This window comes from Miscanthus floridulus, chromosome 3, assembly GCF_019320115.1.
Source record: "Miscanthus floridulus cultivar M001 chromosome 3, ASM1932011v1, whole genome shotgun sequence".
NCBI classification, from domain to species: Eukaryota; Viridiplantae; Streptophyta; class Magnoliopsida; order Poales; family Poaceae; genus Miscanthus; species Miscanthus floridulus.
This window is the reverse complement of record NC_089582.1, coordinates 23,743,323-23,770,616: the sequence shown is the minus strand read 5'-3', so window position 1 is coordinate 23,770,616 and position 27,294 is coordinate 23,743,323. Positions and strand designations below refer to the sequence as shown.

Below are 27,294 nucleotides of genomic sequence, written 5' to 3'. Positions count from 1 at the left end.
ACGGATTCAATCCCACTGGGAATTCTGGACAGATGGACAGAAATATTTTCATCCTATAACTGGCCTGACATATGTACCTAATTATGTATGTAACCTAAAAAATAGGGTGTCAGTGTTTGAGAGCAAGAATTTTTTTTATAACATTACAGTCTGATGAGTTCGGTTGCCTTCACAGACCCCTTACATTTGGATTTATGATTCCATGTATGAATGCCTTTTACGTATGTTGTCCGATTCCGCCTTTGTATTGCATAACTTTATTTTGGCTGTAGATGTAGATGGTTTTTGTTGCAATTGTGATAAAAGGAGCCTCTGTGGCACTAATTTATGGTTCCCAGATCTCTTCCATGCAGCCAAAGTATAGGAGAACAATGTTGATATAATTCACGGTGACTGCATCCTCAAGTCTCCAATCCCAGCCCCAAATCCAAAAATTATTGCAATTGGATTTTACTTACTATTTCGGTGTTTGGTTCTCGGTATTTTCTGAAATAATTTGTAATTTCAAGACTAGACCTACATTTAAATTGCTCTGTGCTTTGGCATCTAGTGGTGCAAAAACAGGTCCAATTGCAATAGTGAAGCTCCTGCAAAATAGTTAGGGTTAACCCACAGCTTCCAATTAAAATTAATATAGTTGGATATGAGCACCATTCGACTGCACTCCCACTTAAGATCTCCAACTGATTAAAGAATCTACTCACATGTCTGCCTCTAAATTACATTAAAGAAAGGTTAATAACGAAGCTAGAAAGGAGGAACCTTGTCTATATCAAAGTAAGTTCCAAGAAGTTCAATGAGATAAAGTGAATACTGGATAATTTCAGCTCACGTTGTTTTTGTTCGCTGCTAAAACCTACAGGTCTCGCAACTTAGAGGCTTTGGGGTAGTTTAATTTCTACTGCTCTCAGTTGTTGGTTTTGCATGCAGTTTAACTTCTAAGCTTTGGGGCAATTAAATTTCTACTGCTCTCAACTGTTGGTTTTGCATGCTATTTTTTTGTACTTTGTTATCGATGATATTATTATCACAGGGAACTCTTGTTTGGTATATTTGAGTCTGGTTGTTTGGACTGGCCAATAATGTAGTAGGTATAGATCTTTGGACGTGTCTGTTTTATAATCTTTGATTCTATATACATGTATGGGTCAATTAATGATACACTTATTATATTTGGATAAGGTGCACAGTTTAGATAACCGTTCAAGTTATTTGATCAGTCATCAGGGTGATGAGCTTTTATCAGAACACAATAAACATACCTCTTGTCATAGCTATGTTTATATTGTCCTTGCTTCCTCCTACCTTCCTATTCTAAAAATCTTTGACAGATTTATTTTCTTAGTTCCTAAACTGATGTTCCAATTTGTGTGCACATTTTCTACAGGTTTCATTATGCCACGAGGGTTTTAACTCAGCTTCGTAACATTGAAATGATTTCAGGTATGTTACGGCTGTCAGGTTTTTAGTAGTGTGGAAGTTCTTAATCACCAGTGTTAGCTTACAGTGCTTTGTGTGGCCTTGAGGTCTTAAGACACTGTTCTAAAATTTGCGTTGTAAATTCGTGATTAACACGCATAGAAAATGCCATAATTTTGAAAGTGTGCAGAGTATATGTGTCCTGCACCATATAAAAAGGCTCCAATCTTTCAGTTTTTGTGCATGACATATCTACATTAAACTTCTAATATTGTTTCCATGCAAAGATTAAACATGTTTTTTACCTGCGCCTTAACCAGATGATTTGCCGGCGCGCGCGAGGACGCACTTAATGGACTAGTTCTTTCCATGGCCAGAAGGTAGGACCCCAGATCCGTAAAACGTGCTGCCGATTTGGCGACTCCGCGTTCCCTTCCACCGCGACTACCTTCTTCCCCCGCTGCGACCTTGCGACTCTGCGAGACTGCGCGTGGTGCTACCATCGTCGATCGCCTGTGCGGTCAGGTGCTCGCGGCAACAACCAGAACCAGCGAGCGGCCGCCGGCCGGCGGCGCCCACGGCCCACTCTCCGTTCCTGGTCTGCGTACGTACGGAGGTAAGAAATTGCCACTAAGCCCCTAAGAAATTGTTTGTGTGTTGTGTATGTGGTATGTCAAGTATATATTTTTAATCAATATTTAGTTTGCTTTTGTCCCCCATCTTTATTTATTCTTTAGATTTGGGATTTAGGAGTGTCTTATGGTGCAGCACGCACCTTTAGTATGACATTGAATTTTCTGAAATTCTAAAATTGACTTGAGTATTTCATAATTTTTTTAAATTACTAACTTATTTAAAAATTTAAAGTGAACTTATGTTGCCCAAAAGGCACGCATCCGGAAGTGAGAAAAAGAAGAAAAAAAGAGAAGAACAGAGGCCTTGATACAATCACAAATAAGAAAAATATTTTTTATTAGAAACATCATTGTACTAATAATAAATAGAAGTAGGAGTAATCTCATAAAGATTAAACATTATAACACAAAGGAAAACAGAAAGAAACAATGCAATAAAAAAAACGGGCTGATTCTTGCCCATGAGCTGAGCTATACCAATATGGGCTGGCGGCCCATCTCCTGCTAGAGTTTCCCAACCGTCAGCCGACCCGGAGTGAGTACTCTGCTACTCACTAATCCCGTTCCCGTCTCGTGTTTACTGCCTCTCTGTGAGTCCGTGTTTACCACTGTCGTGGGCGTGGCTTCTTTCCTGGCGGCGCCGCCGTCTTCGCCGGCAACGATCGTCCACCTGATACGTCCTTCCCTTCCTGCTGCTGAATACCGAGCACCCCCAAACCCAAACCCTAAGGTAAATTATCTGTACCCGGATCTAATCTAACCCAATTACATGCATTATGCACACTAATAACTTCGATTTTTTTTTTCGCAAAAATTAAAACTGTACGCCCATGCCCTATACCGGATCCGCGATCCGCCCCTGCTATGATACACCACAAATTATGGATGATGCAGTGTTTGTTATCCTTACTACACTAGGCCAGTAGACATGTATGTGCATGATAAAAGAGAATATTAGCGTGGTTTTGTATTTCCTCTCAAGTATCGTCAGCATTAGCTTTTGGCTCCCCGCGTCTCCAATTCCTGCCCCGCCCCCTGCTCCCGTCGGTAGTTGCAATTTTCCACCACTGCCTGCCTAATGCATTATAATCGTTAGTGATCGCTGATTAAGCCAAATACTCTGCATTTGATCGTTTGTTTTGCAAACTGTGACCATATGGCGTAATTCAAGCCTGCTGGGGTCATATATTGTTGACGTTCATCATTCCTGTTGGTGTATGGGGATTGTAAATACATATTACATATTCCAGCCCCTAATTATGTTCTGACGTGCTGGGATTATATAAGAATATTACATCATGTGGCTTTCTTTTCAGGTTCAGGCATTTAACTCTATATATCTACTCTATAAGATCGTCTCCCACATGCACCATTGCAGCAACAAGTTGACCATACTTTGATACTTATTGTCAGTCGTGTGGTAAGCTTCCTGCTTCTTTAATCTACCCCCTGTTTCTGGGAAGAAAGCAGTTTTTTTTTCTCCTTTCCCCTCTGTAAGGAAAGGAGTTTCATATTGCACTCATGCTGTCCCTACTTTGTCATTTAAATTATCAAATTTTGGACTTGTTTCATTTTGTTGCTAATATTTAGTTTACTTAAATATGCCACTGATCAATCTAATGGACTTGTATCAGTTAAGGGTCTGTATCCAATCAGTGTTCTAACGTCTCAAAGAACAAACTGAGCATAATCAAAGGCATTTCTTTTAAACGAATTTATCAAAGGTTTTGGACTGTAGACCGTTTTCCGTGACTTAAGAACTTTCTCATGTATACCCTTTTTTCCACACCAAAGGTAGGCCTGCCATTTTTAAAAAGTAATGAAAGTTTGTATTAGGCAGCGGCCTTAGCAAGAAACTGTTGAAGACCAGTATTGATCTTAAAACCTTAGTATTGCTGATTCTTTTTTCTAATTTCCCCAATAGAAGTGTGAGCAAGTACCTGCAGTCCAATTCTATTTGTCGCTCATACAGTTGTCCAGCCGTGCAGACTCCAAGTTCTAATCATAGTCTGGTGCCTATGTGTTAGGTATCAACTCAACCTATTCCATTGGTAGCAAACTGGATTAGCACAAAAATACATAATGAGATGTGAGTTGTTCTGTGAAGCAAGAATATAGGCCACACAAATGTTTGAATTTATACATTACAATTTTAGTCTTGCTTTTAACGTGAATATCACTGGGTTTTTCTTGCTTATTTACACAGTCTCTTGCCTAGATAGGCTTGCATCTGTAAGTAAGTGTAACTCTAGGTTGTTGCTCCATAGCCATGATTTTGGTAACAGCATTCTCCTTTCACCTTTCAAATGGCATTTTAGTTTAGGTAGATATTTTCTCTTTCTACTCATTAACTAGGTCGCTTATTTTGTTTTCTTAGAGCTCACTTATGTATGCTTGTGCACTTCAAAGTTAAAAACATTATCTGTTGTTATAACAGCAACTAATACAATTTGAGGATATCTTATCTCTTGAAATACACGCCAGCCCCTTTACCTTTTTTGTATTATGATTGCAGAAGAAACAATTAAGTTCTACCATTTTATTTTAATTATTATTATTGTTTTCTATTCAGAAACTATCACAGTATCATGGAGGAACCACTTTTGGATCATGGATCTTCACCCTTATCTGAGGCAACAGGCAGTAGATCACTTTTCTCAAATGCTGGATTGTTGAGTAACATCACCTTTTCTTGGATGGGGCCTTTACTTGAACTTGGGAAGAGGAAAACACTAGACCTTAATGATGTGCCATTCTTGGATAACATTGACAGTGTCCATGGAATCACCCCCAAGTTTAAATCAAAGATTGCCTTGATTTCTGCTACAGGGCAGTATACTGATGTTACAACAGTTAAGCTGGTCAAAGCTCTTATGCTTACATCATGGAAACTAATCACTGTCACTGCAGTTTATGCCCTACTTACGTACTGTTACTGCATATGTTGGTCCCTATCTGATTGAGTACTTTGTTGACTACCTAAATGAAAACCCACGATCTACTAAAAGAGGATACCTTTTAGGTGTTGGCATTTGTTGTTGCACAGCTGATGGAAGGTCTCTCATCAAGACATTTGCTCTTCAGATCACAACAATTAGGATTGCGTATGCGTTCCGCTCTTGTTGCTGTTATTTACCAAAAGGGTCTTGCCCTCTCTAGTCAGTCAAAGCAAGGTAGATCAAGTGGAGAGTTGATCAATGTTGTGAACCTTGATGCTGAGCAAGTAGGAAATTTCAATTGGTCTATGCACGAACTTTGGTTGCTCCCTGTGCAAATTAGTCTCGCAATGATTATCTTATACTCTACTCTTGGCTTGGCAGCATTTGCGGCTCTTTCTGCCACTGTTTTGACAATGTTGGCTAACATACCTTTGGGGAGGATGGAGCAAAATTACCAAGAGAAAACTATGAGCGCCAAGGATGCTAGAATGAGCGCTATGTCTGAGATATTACAGAACATGCGCATTCTCAAGCTTCAAGGTTGGGAATTGATCTTCTTGTCCAAGATAAAAGAGTTGAGGAAGGCTGAGATGAACTGGATAAAGAAATATGTCTACACCTCATCAATGCTTATGTCTGTCTTTTTTGGTGCTCCTGCATTTGTTGCCATGATCACTTTTGGTACTTGCATAATTTTTGGCATCCCATTAGAAACTGGAAAAGTATTATCTGCTCTGGCAACATTTAGGCAGTTGCAAGGTCCTATCCACAGTATGCCAGATGCGATCTCGTCAATCATTCAGACTAAAGTATCACTTGATAGGATATGCTCATTTCTCTGCCTTGAGGAATTAGCAAGTGATGCTGTAACTAAGCTTCCAAGTGGTAGCACTGGATATGTCCATTGAGGTGAGGAATGGTTACTTCTCCTGGGAAAAATCTTCTCAGGTGCCAACTCTCCGAGACCTCAACTTTTGTGTACAACAAGGAACTAAAGCCGCTATTTGTGGTACTGTTGGGTCTGGTAAATCAAGTTTATTGTCTAGCATACTTGGAGAGATACCAAAGTTATCTGGAGAGGTTCGAACTTGTGGTACAATAGCTTGTGTTAACCAATCACCATGGATACAAAGTGGGACAATTGAAGAAAGCATACTTTTCGGTACACAGATGAATAGGGAAAGATACAGAAAGGTCCTTGAAGCATGCTCTTTAAAAAGGGATATTGATATATTGCCTTTGGGCGACCAAACAATTATAGGAGAGAGAGGAATCAACTTAAGTGGTGGACAAAAACAAAGGATACAAATTGCCCGTGCTTTGTATCAAGATGCTGATATCTTTCTATTTGATGATCCATTTAGTGCAGTTGATGCTCATACTGGACAGCACTTGTTCAAGGTATGTTTTGGAATTAATCATTATATTGAAACTAGTCTTAATTATAACATTTGTATAAGAAGTCCTTGTATATTTTTTTTTCGTTACAATGTTGCAAATATTCATTTTTACTTCTTTCCCTGATTAGTTTCCAATTCAGTATTTGTTTAATTGTTTTATTCTTTTAGCACTTAAGCTATTTTATTATTCTTGGCAGAGGAAATAAGTAAGAGTTGTTTCTTTTATTGTTTATAATTAATAAAATTGCCAATAAGAACTAGACTTTGTCTTGATACAGTACAAATGAATATAGGCGAGATGGTACTTCAAGAAAATATGTTAATTCCGGGGAAACAGTATTACCTCAATATCAGCTAGTTGCTGGCTTGCTGTTTTACCATCCTTTTCTCCCATCAGATATGGCCGCAGGGACTTGTTCTGCCTTACCGCTGTGGCGTCGATTCCGCCATTGTCTATCGCTGGTGCCGAACATGCCATGCTTCTGTGTCTTGCTGTTGCTTGCCATCACTGTGCCTTTTTTACTTTGATTAAAGAAACTTTGATCTAATGTGTCCTTGAGCATTATTCTAGGGTTCAAGAGATTATTTGTTGCTATTAAGTGAAATTTGCTGACTATAACTTGTATATTGCTGTTGCAGGAGTGCCTGCAAGGATTCTTAGCTTCAAAAACTGTTGTGTATGTTACCCATCATGTCAATTTTTTAGATTCAGCTGATCTTATACTGGTAAGCTAGCAACAAATGTCTAGTCTTTTCTATTATTTTTTCTAGAATACACGAGAGAATTATGAATCAGTTTCATTAGGAAGAACACAATATTTACCACACACACACACACACAAAGAAAACAATAAACTCGTGCCAGGAACAAAAAAACAATAACATCTACCAAAATACCAAGCAGCCTTAAGATGATAGTTACATCCAACTGCGCTAACCCTCTAGTTCCTGCTAAATACCACAGGCTTCCCTCTTCTAAAACCTGATTCGCTGCACGCTAGGGGAGGCTCCACTGAACACGCAACCATTGCAACAAACTTTTCACCTTTCCAATTTCTCTCCTCATCTTTCAGGTTATGAGAGATGGAAAAATAACAGAGTCAGGGAATCGCGCTGAAATCCTTGAATCTGGAGAAGAACTTAAGAAACTATTTAAATCCCATGACGATGCCTTATCAATGCGTCCTAGTGGCAATTGTGGAAGTTCATATCATCCTGGTGGCAATGGAAACACCCTATTCATAGCAGAGGATAAGAAGGATGGTAACAATGACGAGGGGATTGTTCAAAATGGTCAACTGGTACAAGAAGAAGAGAGGGAGAAAGGCCGGGTTGGATTTATTGTCTACTGGGAGTATGTTACGATGGCATATAGTGGAGCACTTGTGCCACTTATTTTGCTAGCTCATATCATTTTCCAAGTTCTTCAAATCGGAAGCAATTTCTGGATGGCCTGGGCAGCCCCAATATCTGAAGATGTGAATCCTCCAGTCAGTAGCTTGCTGATGGTGAATGTGTATTTTGCATTAGCAATTGTTAGCTCATTGTGCATCTTCATGCGATCATATCTTCTTGTCAAGGCTGGATGTAAAACTGCTACTATTATATTTGAAAAAATGCACAACTGTGTATTCCGAGCTCCAATGTATTTCTTTGACTCCACTCCTAGTGGGCGTGTCTTGAACAGAGTAAGCAATTACATACAGAATGTTTGTTTAACCGCATAAGGAATTAGGGTGTACTTGCAATGCTATTTACTTTTTTATTGTGTCAATGCTGAAAGTTGAAACAAACTGTAGGCTTCCACAGATCAAAGCACAGTGGATACCAGAATTTTTGAACTGATGGGTTATCTTCTATTTCCTGCCATTGAAATTCTAGGAACAATTATTCTAATGTCACAGGTTGCATGGCCAGTCTTCATAATTTTTATTCCCACTATTATTGCATCACTGTGGTATCAGGTAAACTATATATTTTAATATAATTATATCAGTTTTATATTTTTCAAATTAATGGTGCAATTTCTCATTGATATTAATTAATTTGTAGCTGAGAATTACAATTATGTGCATATTATTTTTGTTCCTAATCATGATATGCTCTTCCAACTTTTAGCAATACTACATAGATGCTGCTAGGGAGTTGCAAAGGCTGACTGGAGTTCGCAGAGCCCCAGTGATGCACCATTTTACCGAATCAATAGCTGGCTCAAATATCATTAGATGCTTTCAAAAGGAAAGGCAATTTATCAGTTCTATTGGACATTTGATGGATAACTTATCTCGACCAAGTTTATATAATGCAGCTGCAATGGAATGGCTGTGCTTTCGCTTGGATATTCTTTCATCCTTTGTTTTTTCCTTCACATTGATACTTCTGGTCTTCTCTCCAGCTGCTTTAATCAACCCAAGTAAGCATATCCTTTTTCTAGCAAGAATGCAAGATCAATATTGTTCTTAGTGTCTACTAACATGCTTGATAATATTTTGTACAGAGACTGCTGGTCTTGCGGTCACCTATGGACTAAGTCTCAATATGCTACAAGGGTGGGCTATTGCTATCCTCTGCAGTTTGGAAAATAAAATGATATCTGTGGAAAGAATGATGCAGTATATGAATATTCCTTCTGAACCACCGCTTACAATATCAGAAACTCGACCAAATGATCAGTGGCCAACAAAGGGTGAAATTGAGCTGCGCAACCTACATGTTTGTCTCTTCAACTTTATGTATTATACATATTCAGTTTTATATAATTGTTGTGCTCGCATCAGTTTTAGGGATAGTAAATGCTAACTGCTGTAAATCATCAATTTCATTACGTCATTATTCCAGTATTAACATGTCCTTTTGTTTTCAATGTTGTTCCTGCTGTTATCAGAATTGCAGCCTTTAGTTCTTAATATATTCCTAGAATATTCTAGAAAACATAAACTTGGCTTAAGGTGGAAAACAAATATCACCTGAACGGACTGCTCTAGCTTAACTGCTTGTTATGTGATGCAGGTTCGGTATGCACCACTGCTGCCTTTTGTTTTGAAAGGTCTGACGTGCACCTTACAAGGTGGAAAGAAGACAGGTATTGTTGGTAGAACAGGTGGTGGCAAATCAACCTTGATTCAAACACTATTCCGCATTGTGGACCCATGTATTGGCCAAGTGTTGATAGATGGCACTGACATCAGCACCATTGGACTGCATGACCTTCGGACTAGATTGAGCATCATTCCACAAGATCCTGTTATGTTTGAGGGGACCCTGCGAACCAATATTGACCCCCTTGGGGAGCATAGTGATGGGCAAATCTGGGATGGTACATACCAATTTGTCTTAACATTTCCTTTTCGCGCCTAGTATATATATATATTTTTTAAAAAACTATAGTACTCTTTGGAACCATTTGGTGGCTAAAACACTCTATGGTTGTGTTCTCTAGGCGTTGGATTCCTGTCATCTTGGGGATGAAGTTAGAAAGAATGCACTTAAGCTTGACTCGACAGGTTAGATATCTGCCAGAAGGTCCCTAGACATTGCTCTATGATTTCAAAACCATAACTCCTTCTTTGATTTTGGAATGAATGCAGTGACAGAAAACGGCAAAAACTGGAGCGCAGGTCAGCGCCAACTTGTGTGTTTGGGAAGGGTGATTCTGAAAAGGAGAAAGATCTTGGTTTTGGACGAGGCAACGTCCTCTGTAGATCCAACCACTGACAGCTTGATTCAAGAAACCTTGAAACAGCAATTTCTCGAATGCACAATCATTGCAATAGCGCATCGAATCACATCAGTTTTTGACAGCGACAGAGTCTTGGTTCTGGATAACGGTAAGTAACAAGGCCCTGGCTTACGAGCCAAATCTATGTTTACATTTGTTTCTCCTCCCACTTTAACACTGTCCATGTTGTAAAACAGGCGAAATTGCAGAGCATGACACGCCAGAAAAACTGCTAGATGACAGTTCATCCCGATTTGCCAAGCTCGTTTATGAGTATAGGAAAGCAAATGAGACTACAGATGCTGTGTCATCGTAATTTCCGTGTACTGGTGGGGTTAGGGCACGAGTTCCTTGGAACAGAGTGGTATGAACAATTATGCAAGACAAAACCCCCTTGGAATTGTGATCTTGTACAGATTTAATAATAGCTTAATACTCCTACAAAGCAAGCTTTCAGAAAGCGTGAAATATCTAAATGTGCCGTGGCCCTTTGTCCCATCCGATACTCCTAGCATGCACATATTTACTCGTGTTGTGGTTATATTCTGCTGTCTTTATTTTAATAATGTACATGAATGAAACTTTTTCTTTTTCGGTACTGCCCATGATTCAGAGCTCCACTGTGCTTCTATGCTGTCCCCGCCTGTATAGACAGTCTTTGTTTTGTTTTTGTACACGAAATTCGGCACCTCGCACGGCCACGTCATCATCTGCCTATTGCTGTCTGATCTGCTCAGCCAGCACAGCCTCTGCAAGTCTCGGGGGGGTGTTGTAGTCCGGCCGTTCGGACGGAATCCACGCACCGATGTTTCCCGCTCGCCCACTCGCGTACGGAAGCGGTAAATTATTTTCTGCACTCCATGTGTCGCGTCTGGCTGGCCCACGGCCCACGGCCCACGGCCCACCTCGACCCGCATCGCTCTCAGCTGCGCATGGCACGTTCATAAAAATAATAATTTAATGATACTGTTGTTTTATTGGAAGTCTCTCCTCCACATGCATGCATCATGCATGCATGCTGCTGAAAAGAAAAGTAGGTTGAGAATAGCTTATAGAGTAAGCATTTGCTAAGTTTTAAAAAAGTCATAACTACCAAATTAAACATCCAAATTAAATTGTGATTACACCATCGTGTTTTTTACAATAAATCCTTCAAAACAAGATCTCACGTGCATACATTTAGATAAAATTTTATAACAAACATTTATATTGTGAAGATAGAACATATTTTTATTGAGTACAAACAATGTTCTAAGTTCAAAAAAATAATGTTCTGCCTTCGTAAGAAAAATGTTCTCGATTTAAAAAAATAATATTCTAGTTATAGGTTCATGGTACTATAAGATCCATGAAAAAAATAATAACAAAAAACTATAAATACATAGAAACAGTAAATAAATAAATAAATACCATAACATAAATAAAAATAGTAAAATTTAGATCAAAGCAAAAAGGAAACAAAATAAAATACCATAACTATTTGGTACGCGATGTAACTCGGACAAAAGCATCACATGAAAAAAATAACAAAGCAAAATTATAGGACAAATCACAAGGGAAAAGAAAAATCCACGTAATAGAGGTAAATTAAAAAAGATCATCACATGGATATTACTTAAACAATCTAAAATATAACATAGAATATCTCATGGGAACTTAAAGAAAATCATGGAACATGCATTTATAATATATGAACATCCTAAAATACGTAGAGCATCTCATGTATAGTACGTGAACATCACAAAAATATATAGAACTCCACATGTATACTATATGAACATTGCAAAATACATCATAGAACATCACATATATATTACGTGAACATCACTGAATATATCATAGAACATCATATATATACTACGTGAAATAACTGAATATATCATATAACTTCGTATGTATACTAGGTGAACACCACATGTATATTGTGTGAACATCACAAAAAAATATCACAGAACATCACTTGTATACCACGTGAACATCATAAAAACATGATAGAACATCACATGTATAGTACATGAACATCACAAAAATACATCATAAACCATCACAATATACCACGTGAACAACACAAAAAAATATCATAGAACACCATATGTATACTACGTAATACATCAAAGAACATCATAGGATCCATCAAAGAACACCGACTGATTGGAGGCAGGGAAAGGTGGAGGTCTAAGCACCGTACTGAAGCCGGGCCTCAAGTGTGGGGGCTTAGAGTCCAAGTTTGGACGGGGACCTGGACCCCATGACAGGAGAGTGGTGGGTTGATCTTGCTTGTGCCTAGGGTACAAGCGGGACGTGTGTTTTGGGATTCCCAGCTGGGCTACATTGATTCGCGAATCACCATTTCTACGTGATGGTACGACCTGGCTATGGTCTAGCACCGTAGTAAGAACTAGAATATGAAAGAAGGTGAAATAATTCTAATTGCTCAACCCTTATTTAAAAGTAGAACAAGTGCTTACCTAGAATGGTTAGCTAATGGAGTAATCATGACTGCTAATAAAACTTGATTGAAAGGACGAATTATTAGTAATACTTTCCGTAAAACAAAAGAAACCTATAAACCAAATTACCTATCATATTCCTTGAGAGTCGAGAAATATATCCCCACTAGTCGGGTAAGTCTTGCACGTACATTGTGTACTCAGGGTTTATTTACCCTTATTGCAGGTGCAGCTTGAGGAGTAGCTCTTGTGTGGAGGATTTTTCTGGTGGGCTCAGTCAGAATCCTTGTATCGTCCGCTAGATGTTTATTTAATTTTCGCTATTTAATTATCGTACTCTGAACGCTGGTATTATAATAATAATTTCCAAGACTCTGTGTTGTATGAAATGGACTAAGTATTATAAGTTTGCACTCATTATTGGATCCTGGTGTGAAATGTGGATTGCTTCAAGTGATCCCTTGGGGTGTGCTCGACGGAACTGTTCAATCTAGCTCACTTTCGGGGTACTTAGTGTCTAGTGGAAGACAAGTGCCTCCAAAAGCGAGTTATTTCGGGTGGTTCTGCCACACGTTTCAGATGTATGCTACATTTGTTTCATATGGATTTTACAAAAGTAGATCATGCGATGTTGCACATGTTGCATATGTTGCATTTGTTTTAGAGGCATGTTGCAAGCGTATGTTTTGAGTTTTCGAACGCATGTTGCAAGTGTGTTTATCTGGATGTTGCATATGTTTCACACATATATTGCACGTGTTTTATTTTGATGTTGCTTATGATTGCAATGGTTTTCAAGTGTGTTTCAGGTGTTTTTTTAAGTGTTTCAGAAGCATATTTTAAATGCCTTTAGACGTATGTTGCAACTGTTGTATTTAGAAGTTTCAAAAGTAGATCGGATGTTGCATCTCTTCTCCCCAACTTCTGTTGCATCGTCTCTCCCGGAGCCGGCAGGGCATCCATATGATGCCATGGCCGGGTCTTTCCAAATCGGAGGCGCCGTCGGCGCCCTCTCTTCCCGTCTTGTCGCTCGAGCGGCACGGGCCCCACGTGTAGCGCGAAACGGATGTGGCACTGCACGGCGCGGCAGGGGGCTGCGGAAGGGGCGCGACACTGTACGGCGCCGTAGGGGCCAGTAGAGGGGGCGCGGGGGGGGGGGGGGGGGGCTTGCAGAGGGAGCGCGCCTGAGATGGCAGCACGGTGGCGGTATGGGGGTGTGGAGGTGATAGGCTGCGGATGGGGACGCGCGCACGCATGCTGGCGCTGTTTCTGTACGTGGGTGCCATTTTCTGAGGTGCCTCTGGACGCATTCTGGGCGCTCTATTCCATGTTTAATCAAAATTATAGGAAAAGTCCATCCTAGCTACACAGCAGATCGCTGTCGCGGGTCGATATGATTTTGACTAACAATTCTTCCTCAACCAAAAAAACATAATGCAGTGGTAGTATGGAATAAACCATGCAATGGAGTCAATTGAGAGGTGACCTAATGCACTGTCATATGTTTAATCAAATTTAAAGAAAAGAATTTGTCAAACAGAAAAAGGTTTATACTTTATAGAAAAGAGATCAACATCTACAGCACCATAGAACTAAACTATATGTAATTCAACTTGGTCATTTAGGATATAATATAATTAAGAAATAGTTACATTCATCACTGCTGCTGTTGCTGCTTCACCATAAACGGAGCTTAGGCGTGTGCACACAGTTGTGGCTAAGTTTGGTGAAGCAGCAGCAGCGATGAGCGCCATGGATATACCCATCCATCTGCTGTTGCTCGCACTCGCCACGCTTGTTTCCGTGCCCGTGCCAGGTGCTGCGCAGCAGAGCACCACCAACATCACCTCGGGGTCCTCCCTGCAGGCGGCCGCGGGCGCTGCCTGGCCGTCCCCGTCCGGTCGCTTCGCCTTCGGCTTCTATGCCACGGACGGTGGCCTCGCCGTGGGCGCCTGGCTCGCCACCTCCCCGAACGTGACCGTCACTTGGACGGACGACCGCAACGACACGCCCGCCACGGGCGGCGCGCTCTGGATCACCGCTGACGGGCGCCTGGTCTGGGCCGGCGCCGCCGACGGCCAGGACCGGAGCGTCGCGGCGCCCGCTATGCGCGACGACGGCAGCTTCGTACTCTACGCCGCCGTGCTGATGAACAGCGACGAAGGCACGTGCACAAAACAGCAGCTCCCTCTCCTGTAGGGCCGCGTGGGCGGCGGACGGGTACACGCTGTTCGTCAAGAACGCCTCGGGGAGCCCGGCGGTCGGCGACCACCGTGCCGGCTACACTTCCATGCGACCCGACCCAGGAACCGGAACAGAAGAAGGAAACCTTTGGCCTCGCATCCCTCCCGTCCGCCTCCGCCTCCCGCCGCGGACACGCTACGCGTGTCCAGGCTATACATACGCGCCATACGGAAGGAGGGCCGCCGTCATCAGATATTCAGATCAGATCAAATCATAAAAAGAAAGAAAGAAAGAAAAACATGACGACAAGAAAGACGAGCACCGGCGAGTGCGACGCCTGCCGCTGCATCATTGGCCTCTGGCAGGCGGCGTTCACGTCGGAGTGCGGCCACACCTTCCACCTCGGCTGTGTCTCCGGGGCCGCCGCATGCCCGGTCTGCGCTGCGCGGTGGTCCGACATGCAGGCCACCGCTCCCGCCGATGCGCCGGCCACCCCCTTCAACTTCGCGTCGACGACCGACTCCTCCTCAGCATCCCGGAGACCCCTGTTTGGGCAGCCGTCGATTGCTCACAACTCCTACTTCACCTTTGCGTGGTCTCCACCGTCTCCACCGTCGCCGTCGTGGACACCCTGTTTGGGCAGCCGTCGCCGTCGACTGCTTCTCAGGGCTCCTCCTTCACCTTTGCGTTGCCTCCACCGTCGCCGTCGAGGACACCCCTGTTTGGGCAGACGTCACCGTCGACTACTTCTCAGGACCCCGTGTTCGATGACGACGAGCCGGTGGAGCCGCCGTCGCCTCTCGACCAACAAGTCCAGGAAGCACCGACGAACAAGGACGGAGTAGTCGTGCTCAAGACGCACTGCGAGCACCCGGCTCTCGCGAGGGACACGGCCCGAGACAACTTCGCCGTGCTGGTGCACGCCAAGGCACACGCCGCGAGCGCAGAGCTTGTACCGTCGCTAGATCTCGTCACGGTACTCGACGTCAGCGGCAGCATGGCCGGCTACAAGCTGGCGCTGCTGAAGCAGGCCGTGAGCTTCGTCATCGACCGGCTCGGCCCCGGCGACCGGCTCAGCATCGTGGCCTTCTCGTGCGAGGCTCGCCGCATCCTCCGGTTGGCACGGATGTCGGACAGTGGGAGGCCACGGCCAAGGCAGCCGTGGACGAAGCCAGATAGCCTCATCGACATGGGCGGCCGCGCCGCGTCGGTGGACGTTGGCGAGCTGTACGCGGACGAGGAGAGGCGTTTCCTGCTCTTCTTGGGCGTGCCACTCGCCGCCGCCGGGGATGATGGCGCCAAAGACGACGACGACGGCAGCGTGACCCGCCTGATCAAGGTGAGCTGAACTTACAAGGACGCGGCAACCCGGCGGTCGGTGGACGTTTCTTGCGAGGACGACGCCGCGGTGCAGAGGCCGGTGGTGGTGCCAGCGACGACGGACATGGAGATGGAGTCGTGCCGCGTGGAGGTGGCACAGGAACGCTTCCGCGTGGAAGCTGCCGACGACATTGCGGCGGCGCGGGCCGCTGCGGATCGCGGCGAGCACGCGAGGGCGGCGCAGATACTGGACCGTCGGCAGGAGGCCTCGGCGGCCGCGGGGCTGGCGGACGACGACAAGTGCGCGGAGCTTGTGGCGGAGCTGCGCGAGCTGAGCGCTCGGGTGGTGGACCGCGGCCGGGAGTACGAGCAGACGGGGCGCGCGTGCTTGCTTACTGGCATGAGCTCTCACGCGCAGCAGCGGGCGTCCACGGTGCCGCTGTTCGGGACCGCGGTGCCGTTCGGGACACCGGCGGGATCCACATTCGGGGCAACGGTAACGGGTCTATACTTGTTCTGATTCGGGCCACTCCCTCCTCCATAATCTTTCGTAAGGTGTATGGAGGAGTTTTGCAGATTGGAAATGCTAAGTCACTTTTGGTTGTTTTGGCACCCGGCGTCACCCGATTTTTTTGTCCACTCGATTAGATGTGTAGTAGGAGAATAGCCGCGCGTTGCTGCGGGGATTTTAGATAATTTAAAAATATTAGACTATTTATATTTATAGTTATATGAATGAAACCATCTTAGATTATTTTTGGTGGATGGTTTGACATATCGATGTGGACAGCTAAATGCATGTAAGTGGTTGAAGAGGTAACTATCATAATTATATGTGCTAGTTGGATATAATTGCAAGTTCTAGTGGATTGTTGACGTGGATAGCTTGCATGTTGAGAGAAATCTCTAGTGGGGCTATAATTGTAAGTTCTAGCAGATTGTTGATGTGGATAGCTTGCATGTTGAGAGAAATCTCCAGTGGAGTTTAGCTTTATAAGAATATATAGGATATAGGATAAGGCCCACTCAGATAAGGTATCTTTCGATCTGTTTCGATGTGTAGAGCCCACTCTTTAGTGGCACTGTTCAAAATGTATTTGTGTTATAATATATTAATTATTTGTTCTTGTCTATGTCTAACTATATAGGAAAAAATATGACTTATTAATTCTATTTGTGTCAACATATATATTAATTGTTTGTTCTTGTCTAACTATAAAAAAATCATGACCGGTTAATTGTCTTTGTGTCAACATATATACTAATTTTTTTTAGTCCTTATGTAACTATAGAAAAAAATTATGACTTGTTAATTGTCTTTGTGTCGACATATATTAGATTTTGTCAGGATTTTAGTTTTGTTTATCAATTTTTTTTATAACCGGATTAAAAAATTACAGATTATGTCTACAGAAATTGCAATGAACTAACTGCAATTTAATAACATAAAATATATGCAATAATCGTCGCCTAAACTAAAGCTGCACATGGTGACAGTTGGATTTCAATCTAATGGTGGTAGTCAGATTTTTTGTTTTTCTTACTGTATTAATCTCATCCGTTGGATGTAGATCCAACGATATAAAAATTCGTGTGTCGAGGGTGCTTGAAACACTCGAATTTTTTATCCAATAATATGTGCGTTTTGTGTGTAAAAAACACCCGGGTGTTAGCAAGGGCTAAACCACTCGGTTATGTTGTAGACAAGCTCGCCTCTCGGTTCTAAAATAAATTAATTCCTACTCAAGCTATTTCAAATTTGATCAATTTTATAGAGAATAGAATCAAACATCTATGCCAACAAATAAGTTATAATATGAAAGTACATTGCATATGACGCGCCTATAGGTTTCATCAAACTTAAGATTATTTAACTCAGGACTAATAATGACTATAGAAAATCAAATTACTAGATCCATTGCTAACTATATATAGCTTAGTTCGTATCCTCTTTTCTATAAAGTACAAATTACAAGGTTCGAGATGGGTTCACCAATGCTAAGCTTGGAGGTTTAACGCCCTGAGGACGCAAGTGGCCTAGCGGCATACGCGGCGTCGCGGCGAGGCAAAAGTGCAAGACATGGCTGGGCGCTAGTCGTGACGTGGGACTTGCTAAAATTTGGAGGTCTGAATTTTAGTTTTCTTTCGGTTGACGATTATTGCATATATTTTATATTAAGATTGTAGATTTTGTTCATCATAATTTCTGTATGCATAGTCAGCAATTTTTTGTACCGAGAATAAAAAAACCCATTAGATAAAATAAAAATCTCGACAAAATCTGATTTGTGTTGGCACAAAGACAATTAACAATTATTTTTATAGGTAGACAAGGACAAAAATTTAATATGTTATGACACAAAGATAAATAACAAATCACAAAAGTAACAATTTACTTGTAATAGTTGGTGGTACAAGAGTGTTGTCTGAAATCATCTTACAATTCAGACACCTGAAATATAGAAGAAATGTATAAATAGAGTATGTCTATGCCACGCTCGAGTGTCTGAACACATGATTTGTTTCTTCACCGTCTTCTTCCTCCTCTCGACGCGTCATCGCCGCCCACCGCCTCGCCGTGGCGTGGTAGGATCTTGCCAAAGCTCCACGAGCGCGGGCGTGGCCGTGGAACTCGAGAGACCCTACCGCACCTGCGGTGGCCTCCTTCTTCCCCTCTCCCTTCCCGCCACGCCCAGACCAATGGATAGCTGCTACCACTTTTGACAGCACTATGATCTATAGCATCATAAGTATAACACATTTTTATCTCACATTAAGTCATCCCATTCCTCTGTTATGAGGGGATAGTAGCCTTAGCTAGGTAGATTAATTAACAAAGCGAAGGCTTGTCATATTTTCTTCATATATGATTATAGCATTATCCTTCTTGTATTGGATTGTATCTCTTTTAATATGATTATTATGTTTTTATTTTTTAAAACAAAAAATGTATCGAAGTATGTTTGTACGTATTTTATCATATATTATATCATTTGAATTTGAACGTTAAAAATAAATACATTATGTATGACGTACATATGTGGTTGGCTTCATATTTTTTCTTCGTTCTTATCCTCCATGTCTTTCTTATTAAGAAATGGCATGACCAAGTAGTGTATTTGGGGGTTTTTTTTAATGATGCAGTGGTATGTAATTTATCATATCTATCAGCCCTTTAATTTAATTTCTTAAATTAACGTGGTAATTTATAAGCATTTTGAGAATTAATGTGGATACTCTTTTGGTTGTGCGTAAACACACAAATTGGCCGTTTAAGCGGATTGCTCCCTAAATACTGTAAATCGTTAAATTTCAACGGATTGATTACCAGTATTTGTCCAAAAATATATATATGTGACGATTACGTGCGTTTACTTGTACAGTTGTACTCATCATAATTTGAATTATCCTTACTAATGGAATATCCACAGCATCCAGATTTTTAACCGCACCCCTAACTAACTTGGGCCCAGACACACTCGTGTAATCTCAGTTCTTCCTCTTAGCCGTAGGGCCCACAAACAGAGCATATGACCTCAAGTGCACATTTAACTTTACCCACGACCAGCAGGATCCCAACTACTTTCTTACCTTCTTTCTCCCTTCCCAACGAGGACGAACACCTCCGCCAGATCATCGCACCGCCTGGGAGGTCGGTGACGCTGATCGCCTACGCTTCTCTCCTCCGTCCCTCCCTCCCTCCCTGCTTTGCGAAGGAGCGAAGCCGATCGGAGGCGTCGCCCTGCGCTGCGCTGTGCGGAGGAGGAGATGCCGGACGACGAGGAGCAGGCGGTGGCGGGGGCGGGGGCGCCGTGCGGGGCGTGCAGGACGCTGCGTCGCAGGTGCGTGCCGGGCTGCGTCTTCGCGCCCTACTTCACGGCGGACGACTTCGCAGCCGTGCACGGCGTCTTCGGCGCCAGCAACGTGTCCAAGATGCTGGAGCGCATCGAGCCCCCCGAGCAGCGGCGGGTGGCCGCGGCGACGCTCGTCGAGGAGGCCAAGGCGCGGCAGCGGGACCCCACCTTCGGCCGCGTCTCCTACATCCGCATCCTCCAGGAGGTGAACGACAAGGCCAGGGAGCAGGTGGACGCGGCGCGGGAGGAGATCGCCAGGGAGTTCGGCGCCCTGGCCGCGGCCGAGCCGGTCGACGTCGCGGCCGCGGCGCCCGCGGTCAGGGTGGAGGCGCGGGCGCAGGTCGAAGCCGCGCTCAAGCACGCCAGGGAGCAGGACGCCAGGCTGCTCGGCGTCCGGAAGGCCAACGAGGCCAGGTGGAGGGAGCTGCACGAGCCGGGCACGGGGACGGGGAGGAACGCCGGGAACGGGAAGGGGATCGACGTCATCAAGCGCCACCGCGAGCCCACCTTGAGCGAGCAGACAATGCTCATGCTGCGGGCCGCAAAGCAGCGCAGCTCCAGGCCGCCGGGCTTCCCTGATGAGCGCGAGCGCCAGCAGATGGCGGTGGCGGAGGCCGAGAGGGAGAAGGAGCTATTGATGCGGCAGGCCGCGCCCACAAAGCAGCACGGCCACCTCCTCGCCGCGCAGCACAGGGAGACAGAGCCGCCGCGCGTCCCGGAGGGGTACGGGCACGGGCAGCTGCACCAGCAGATGTCGGAGGCGCAGCAGCTGACTGCCGTGGCAGAGGCATCGCGGGAGGAGGCGATGAGGTCGGTGCAGGCCCCGGCAACCGCGCCGCCGCAGCACGTCGATTCTGAGGGACAGCACGCTGGGACAGGGCAACCGCGCCATGCAGGAGATGCTGCTGCGGGCAGAACGCCGGGACAGGGCAGCACCTCGGTTCTGCTGGAAGCTATGATGCAGCTCGCCGGCGCCACGGGCGAGCAGCAGCAGCAGCAGCACCTTGTGCCGCAACACGCCGAGAACGAGCACGCCATCGGGCACGGCCACCCGGTTGACATATCCCAGGAGATGCTGCAGCTGCAGGAGTTGTTGGACATGGCAGAGCACGCCAGAAACCAGAAGATAATGAAGAATGACGTGATGACGGAGATGGGGCAGTGGGACGCGGCGGTGGGGGTCGCGAGGGAGCAGGACGTGCTGACGATGACGCAGCAGATCCCGAATGCTGCGTGGCAGCACCAAGACCCCGCCCCGCACTATGCCGGGTTTCGTGACGGGCCCCAGGAGATGGCGCAGCAGATGGAGGAAGCCTCCACGGCGGAGCTTGCCAAGACGACGGGCAACATGTTGCAGCAATTCGCCTGGGCGCAGCAGTACCACGACCCCGCGGCGGTGCACCACACGTCGCCGTGGCACCATCAGATGGCTGGGGCGCACCAGCCGGCTGCCGCGTCCGCGTCGCAGGTGGCGAGCGAGCAGGACATGCTGCTGCTGCTCCAGCAGCATCAGGTCGCGGCGGCGGAGTTGCTGTCCGCCGGAGGCGCTCGTCAGTTCGACAACCTCGCCGCGCAATACGATGACACGGAGCTCACGCTGGGGTACGGCCACCCGGACATGCACCAGCAGGTGGTGGCCGCCGCGGGGCAGGTTGCCGGAGTGCAGGACATGAACTCGCGGCACGCTGCCGCGGCGGTGCTCGCGGAGCAAGAGATGATGCAGCTGGCCGCGGGCGCGCAGCAGCAGCAGCACGCTCAGATTGGGCTCGACATCGCCCTTGGAAACGGCCACCCGGACGGCGAAACCCAGGCGATGCTGCAGGAGTTGGCCGCCATAGTAGAGCTCGCGGACGAGCGGGCAATGATCAGGAAGCAGTGGGAGCAGGAAGTGAGGACGATGATGACGCAGCAGGACCCGGACGCTGCGTGGCTCCAGGAGATGCTGGTGCAGATTGAGAAAGCGTCTACGCCAGACCTTGATAAGAGGCTGGAGATCATGTCGCGGCAAGCCGAGGCTCGGCACGCCCAGAAAGAGTTCGGCATCACCCTTGGGAACGGCCACCCGGACGGGTCAACACAGGGGATCCTGCAGTCGCAGGAGTTGTCCGCCATGGCAGAGATGGAAAGAAAGCTGGAAATGCTAATGAGGCAGGTCGTCGCGGCGGGGCGCGCTAGAGAGCAGGAACTGATCACGCAGCAGGCCGCCGCAGCGCAGCAGCAGCACCCCGTGGCGCAGTACTCCGGGACAGAGCTCGACATCTCGCTGGGGCAAGGCCACGGCCACCCGTACTGGCACCAGCCGACGGTGCAACAGATGCTGCAGGAGGAGGAGCTGCGGACGGTGCAACAGATGTTGCAGGAGCAGCAGCTGGCCGACGCGGTTGGATTCGGCAGGCACCAGCCCGACACGACTTCGGTGCAGCAGGCCGCGGCCTACGCGAACGGTGAGCACGGGGGCGGCGCCGGCGCCACAATGGCGTTCCTGTCGCCGGGGTCTGCCAAGGACGCGCCATTCCTCGCCGACCAGCAACCACAGCCAAATGGGCACCAAATGGGTTCATCTCTGTTGCCGCTGCTGCCGGCGTTGGGCCAGCGGCATGCCCAAGTGTCGTCGAACCAGCAAAGAACGGATGGCGGTGGCCAGGGCCTGAACTCAGATTTGGCGGCATACTTGCACTATGAATCCTTGTCCAGGTATTCTTGTTTCTTCTTTCTTTCCCACATTTTACAATTCTTGATTTGGCTCTGTGGTGATTGTCTTGCTGTCTTGCAACATTCTTGTTCTCTGTACTCAAAACGATGCTTACTGCCAATCCGGTTCTTAAAAGAAAGTAAAAGAAATGTTCACTGTTTTTCGATGTTAACTCTTTAGCTATATCACTAATGTGTTCTTTGACTTGATGAAATTTTTTGAGTGGAAGTGCAACTTGTTTTAGAGTGCATATATTCTAGATCATATAGTATTGACTTTGTTCACTGTTTTTCGATCTTAACTCTTTAGCCATATCACTAATGCGGTGTGTTTACTGAACTCACAAGTTGAATGAAAATGAGAGAGAATTTAATCTTGTTGGAAGTGTTTGGTTGTTTCATATTATTTACATGAGATCTCTTTCTTGGGCATCAAACCCCAAGAAACACTGCAGACTGAATTCAGAGATTCAGTGCGATTTTATCATCAGAGTGACCTTTGAGTTACAGCGTGAATTTCTCACTCATGTTAGTGTCATATGGTGGCTTCATGAAACGGCTATCCTGATGATGATAGGAGCGGTAAAAGCATAGTTGGGATCCTAGCTCTACTGCATTTGCATTGGAATTAACCTGACCTCCTGGATTAGTATAAATTCTGGAGTGACAAGCTACCAGAACATGTACCTAGCAGATGATGAAAGTTTTTAAGGATAAGTTCTTGCAATTCCTTTCTCGACCCAAATCGTAGCGTTGTTAACTACTTATATTTGATCACGGCCTTCTCTATTTCCTGCAGGCATGGAACGGCAGGCTTCAGCAGGGGTAGCGAGGGTGCGGAGAGGAGATGAGGCAGTTGTCAGAACCAGATGCAGGATTTTCATCTGAAAGCAGAGCTTCTATTTTGAGGATATGTTGATGTCATACTCATGTATGCTGCCTGAATTTTGAGGATGGTTGCATGGATGCATACTGGTGTTCAGTTTTCGTTTTGATGCTCGCAAAGCGATGTTTTGTGGATGAAATTGAGATGGTTATATTGGATTGGATATTTGGATCCTACAGTTTTCTACTTTGCTGTTGCAGCTTGTATGCTTTTCAGTTTCAGTGATTGGTTTTTCGATGAGGAATATATGCTGTGGATTAACTTGGTATGGGGTGTCGGTGATTTCTCAGGCAGTGTAAAATTGTATATGGTTTGCTGCCGCCTGCCCAGTAAAAAGGGGGAAATGAAGCAGTGATTTGCTGCCTAGTAAAAAAGGGAAATGAAGCAGTGATCATTTGTTGGTGGTGGGATGTATGTGTACAGGTATAAAAATGGGGCTGGAAGAGCTACATTCGTCTCTCTCGGAATGCTGCTACTTTCACCTCAGTCTTTGAGCAGAGGTCTTTTCATTACATGCCGTGGCATTTCAACCTGGGCTCGGCATGATTACAATTTCCATTTTTTAGATCAAATGGTACTTTTAACAAAGATCTAGCAAGGTAACATAATCAGCATTGTCTGCTTAGGTAGCCTCATGTTTTAAGTTGTTATATGTTCAGCAGTACCACTTAACATAGTGTCATATTCTTTTTTATTGGAACATCAAACTATTTCTAAATCATCTCACCTCTTTCAAAATTTTGTTTCTCTCTAGCACTTTCTCACCCGGAATCATGTCTTCTTTCTATTTCCTTTCCCTACACCCTCTTTCACGTAGGCACAACACTAGCACGAAGAGGAGAATGGCCGATTCGGCCGGCGTCGACCACTTTAGTGGCAAAGGGCAAGCCGACGAGTTGCTCTAGACCCATGGTCCTCCTGGGGCTGGCCACGGCTCGGCCAGAGGGAGCACGGACGTGGCAGGCTACGAGCGAGAGGAACCAAGTGTATTTGAATTGGACAGGGGTGAAGCGTGGTGGCGGAGGAAGGCGGCATCAGCGACATCGCCCGGGGAGGAATCGAGTGCGGAAGAGGGGTCATGCAGGGAGGAGGCACCGGACACGGAGAAGATGATGGCTGCGCGGCGGGGAGGTTCCGGTACGGAGGAGGCGACGCCCGGCGAGGAACAAGCGCAGGGTTGGTAGTAACCGAGGCATAGCGGGTGAAAAAACAGTGTAACGGAAAGTTAGAGACCCCCTCCTTGACCCGTGAGAATGGGTTAGCGGCCCGTTCTTTGGCCGTGCCATGTTGTAAACGATCGTAAATTTCTACTTGGAACAATATTTTTCTTCTGCATAAATCAGCCAGCAGTACTTTTTTACGAACTAGCAACGATATAAACCAGTCAACCGAACATGATATAGGTTGGTGGAAGGGGAATGATTGAAGTAGCGAACAAATTTGTGGGACTAAGCAGTAACTCGCTGAAGATTGATATTTTGTTCCACTATCCAAATATAGATTAGAGCCCTATTTAAATAGTCTACCAGAGATACTCTCGAGTTAAATAGCGTGGCCACACTAAACGAACTCTCAAGTAACTGTTGTGATTGTGACTTGCAAATTGCAACTGCGCTCGTGCGCTCCCCTCTCCACCTATGGATGGATATTGCCATATTGGGTTCCGTTGGAAAAGTTCAATTTTACCTCTTTAAGATATCGTCATAATTTAATTTTTATTCTCATTTTTTCCTTTGAATTATCTAAATTGTTTTTTCTTTTGAGAATTACACATTGCTCCGGTCTCTTTTCTATTTTTTTGTTAAAAAATGGTAAATATTTGACAAGGTTCTAAAAAAATATAAAATGACTTGAAGCTTCTAAAAACCCTTAGAAAATCATAAGGATTATCTTCAGAAGCTTCAAAAAAATTAGATTTTGCTCTAGGAAAATAAGAAAAATATTTAGAAATAATTATAGAAAATCACCAAAAGAATCGTCAAATAACATATATATTTTGACTATCTCGAGGAACTCTTCGTATTGGTGCACTCAATTTCAGCATTTGAGTTTTTGTAACGGTGGATATTTGAATTACTATTTAAGTCTTTTTGCACCAATTCGTACTCTATATAATAATTTTTTTTGTGGATTTCTAGCTAGATTAGTTGCAAGCTAATTATATAATGGTTTCCTTTATCGACTTATTTGTACATGTGATCAACTTTATGTTGCTAATTATCTATTGTACATCATTATATCGCACTACTCTGACGTATTTGTCGGTGGTTCAATTTACCCCCCCAGTTTAAAACTATTGAACCGGCGGTTCAAACGGTTCTTAACGGTTGAAGTAGTAAACTGATGACCTCACCGGTTCGATGTCCAGTTTTGATCCTAATAATAACTATGTTCATAAGCAGTGTTCGAGAAAATAAACTCTCGTCATGCACAGCCCCTCCACAGTCGCCGCCTCCGCCCGGTGCTGTGACACCAGAAGGGGCAACACGAAGGGCAGAGGGCCAGTTGACGCGGGGCGGTGCATGAACCGAGCGCGATAAGCAGCCTGTTCGCTTGCTCGTATACGATCGTAGATTATAAGTTGGAATAATATTTTTCTTTCACACCAAACCAACCAGCAGTAAATAATCCACGATCGTTTACGGCTTGCCGAACACTGAAGATGGCCACGTGCAGGTCTGTTCTTTTAAGCAAAGGGTATTTTAGGGCGTGTTTTATATCCTGTCCCTGCCCGGCATGGCCGGCTGCCCTGGCTGTGGCCAGCTTAGGCCTGGCTCCCATGGTGCAACCTTACATGTTTGTTTCACTAGACCAAACGAGCCAGGCTGGATAGAGGCGTCCATGAACCGGCGAGGAATGGCAGCAGGTCGGGCACCACCCCGACGGAGCTTGAAGTCGACCAGCACGCTGCGGGCATTGCGCCTCGCCATGGACGGCAGCACGGCGCACCGCGCGTGGCCAGGGCGGAAGCAAGCTGCGGCGGCCTCCGGTCCATGGACGTCGTCACCGTCCCATGGCTCTTGTGGATGCTGGAGGCCAAGGCTGCGCCCGGAGTGCGACGCCGCGGCGCTCCTCACCGCGTTGAGCTGGTGCCCGAAGGCGTTGCCTGTCACTTGCGGCCACGCCGAAATCACCTCGCCTCTCAGGAATTACCTCTCTCATGGCGACACGAAGATGGAGAGATGGCTCAGCTCCGCACTCGGCAGCAGGACGGGAGGAGAAAAGCGTCACCGAGCCCAAGCGCACACCCCTGCGTCTGCTTGCGTGCGTCGCGGGAGCTCTCCGTTGGCTTCGTCATCAGCGTCCAACTCTCCCTCGTCTTGCTGGCATCCGCCGTCCTGCTCGGTAGCGCGGCGGCGGCACGCCTGCTCGCAGCCCACCACGCGCGCGTAGCTTGGTGCGGCGATGGAGGTGGGTGAGAAACACGGAGTCGGGAGAGGTGACTCGATCTGCGCGTGGAGCCAGGTGAGGGCGGAAGCGAGCCGGGCCGCCAGGAAACGAACCTCCATCTTCGCTTCCTGGGAGCCAGAAGAGAGAACACGATTTGCACGGGAGGAGCCTGGCTGGCTGGTGAGCCCGAGCTACCAAACACGTGAACTTGCACGCCGCGGGTGCAGCGAGGCTCACGGACCACCCTTTCAAACACGCCCTTAGTTATTCGGCGCGTTCATTGGTTTGTTTCTGGGCTGGTTTAGGCTGGCTGGTGCTAGTTTGTTGTGAGAGAAAAACACTGTTGGCTGATTGAATAAGCCTGACTGAAACCAACAAGCGAACAGAGTGATTTTGGATAGCCTGAAA

The 27,294-nt window shown here is 45.6% G+C and overlaps 1 protein-coding gene and 1 pseudogene across 1 annotated transcript; both read left to right on the top strand.

Moving 5' to 3' along the window:
* The first annotated feature begins 2,644 nt into the window (after positions 1–2,644).
* Positions 2,645–10,544, top strand: LOC136545226 (ABC transporter C family member 3-like; annotated as a pseudogene).
* A 9,284-nt stretch (positions 10,545–19,828) lies between these two features.
* On the top strand, positions 19,829–23,626 carry LOC136545225 (uncharacterized). The gene is made up of 3 exons (XM_066537274.1): positions 19,829–20,310; positions 20,884–22,613; positions 23,410–23,626. The coding sequence occupies exons 1-3, from the start codon at positions 19,834–19,836 to the stop codon at positions 23,459–23,461; spliced, it is 2,259 nt and encodes a 752-aa protein (XP_066393371.1). The 5' UTR covers positions 19,829–19,833; the 3' UTR covers positions 23,462–23,626.
* The last annotated feature ends 3,668 nt before the right edge of the window (positions 23,627–27,294 follow it).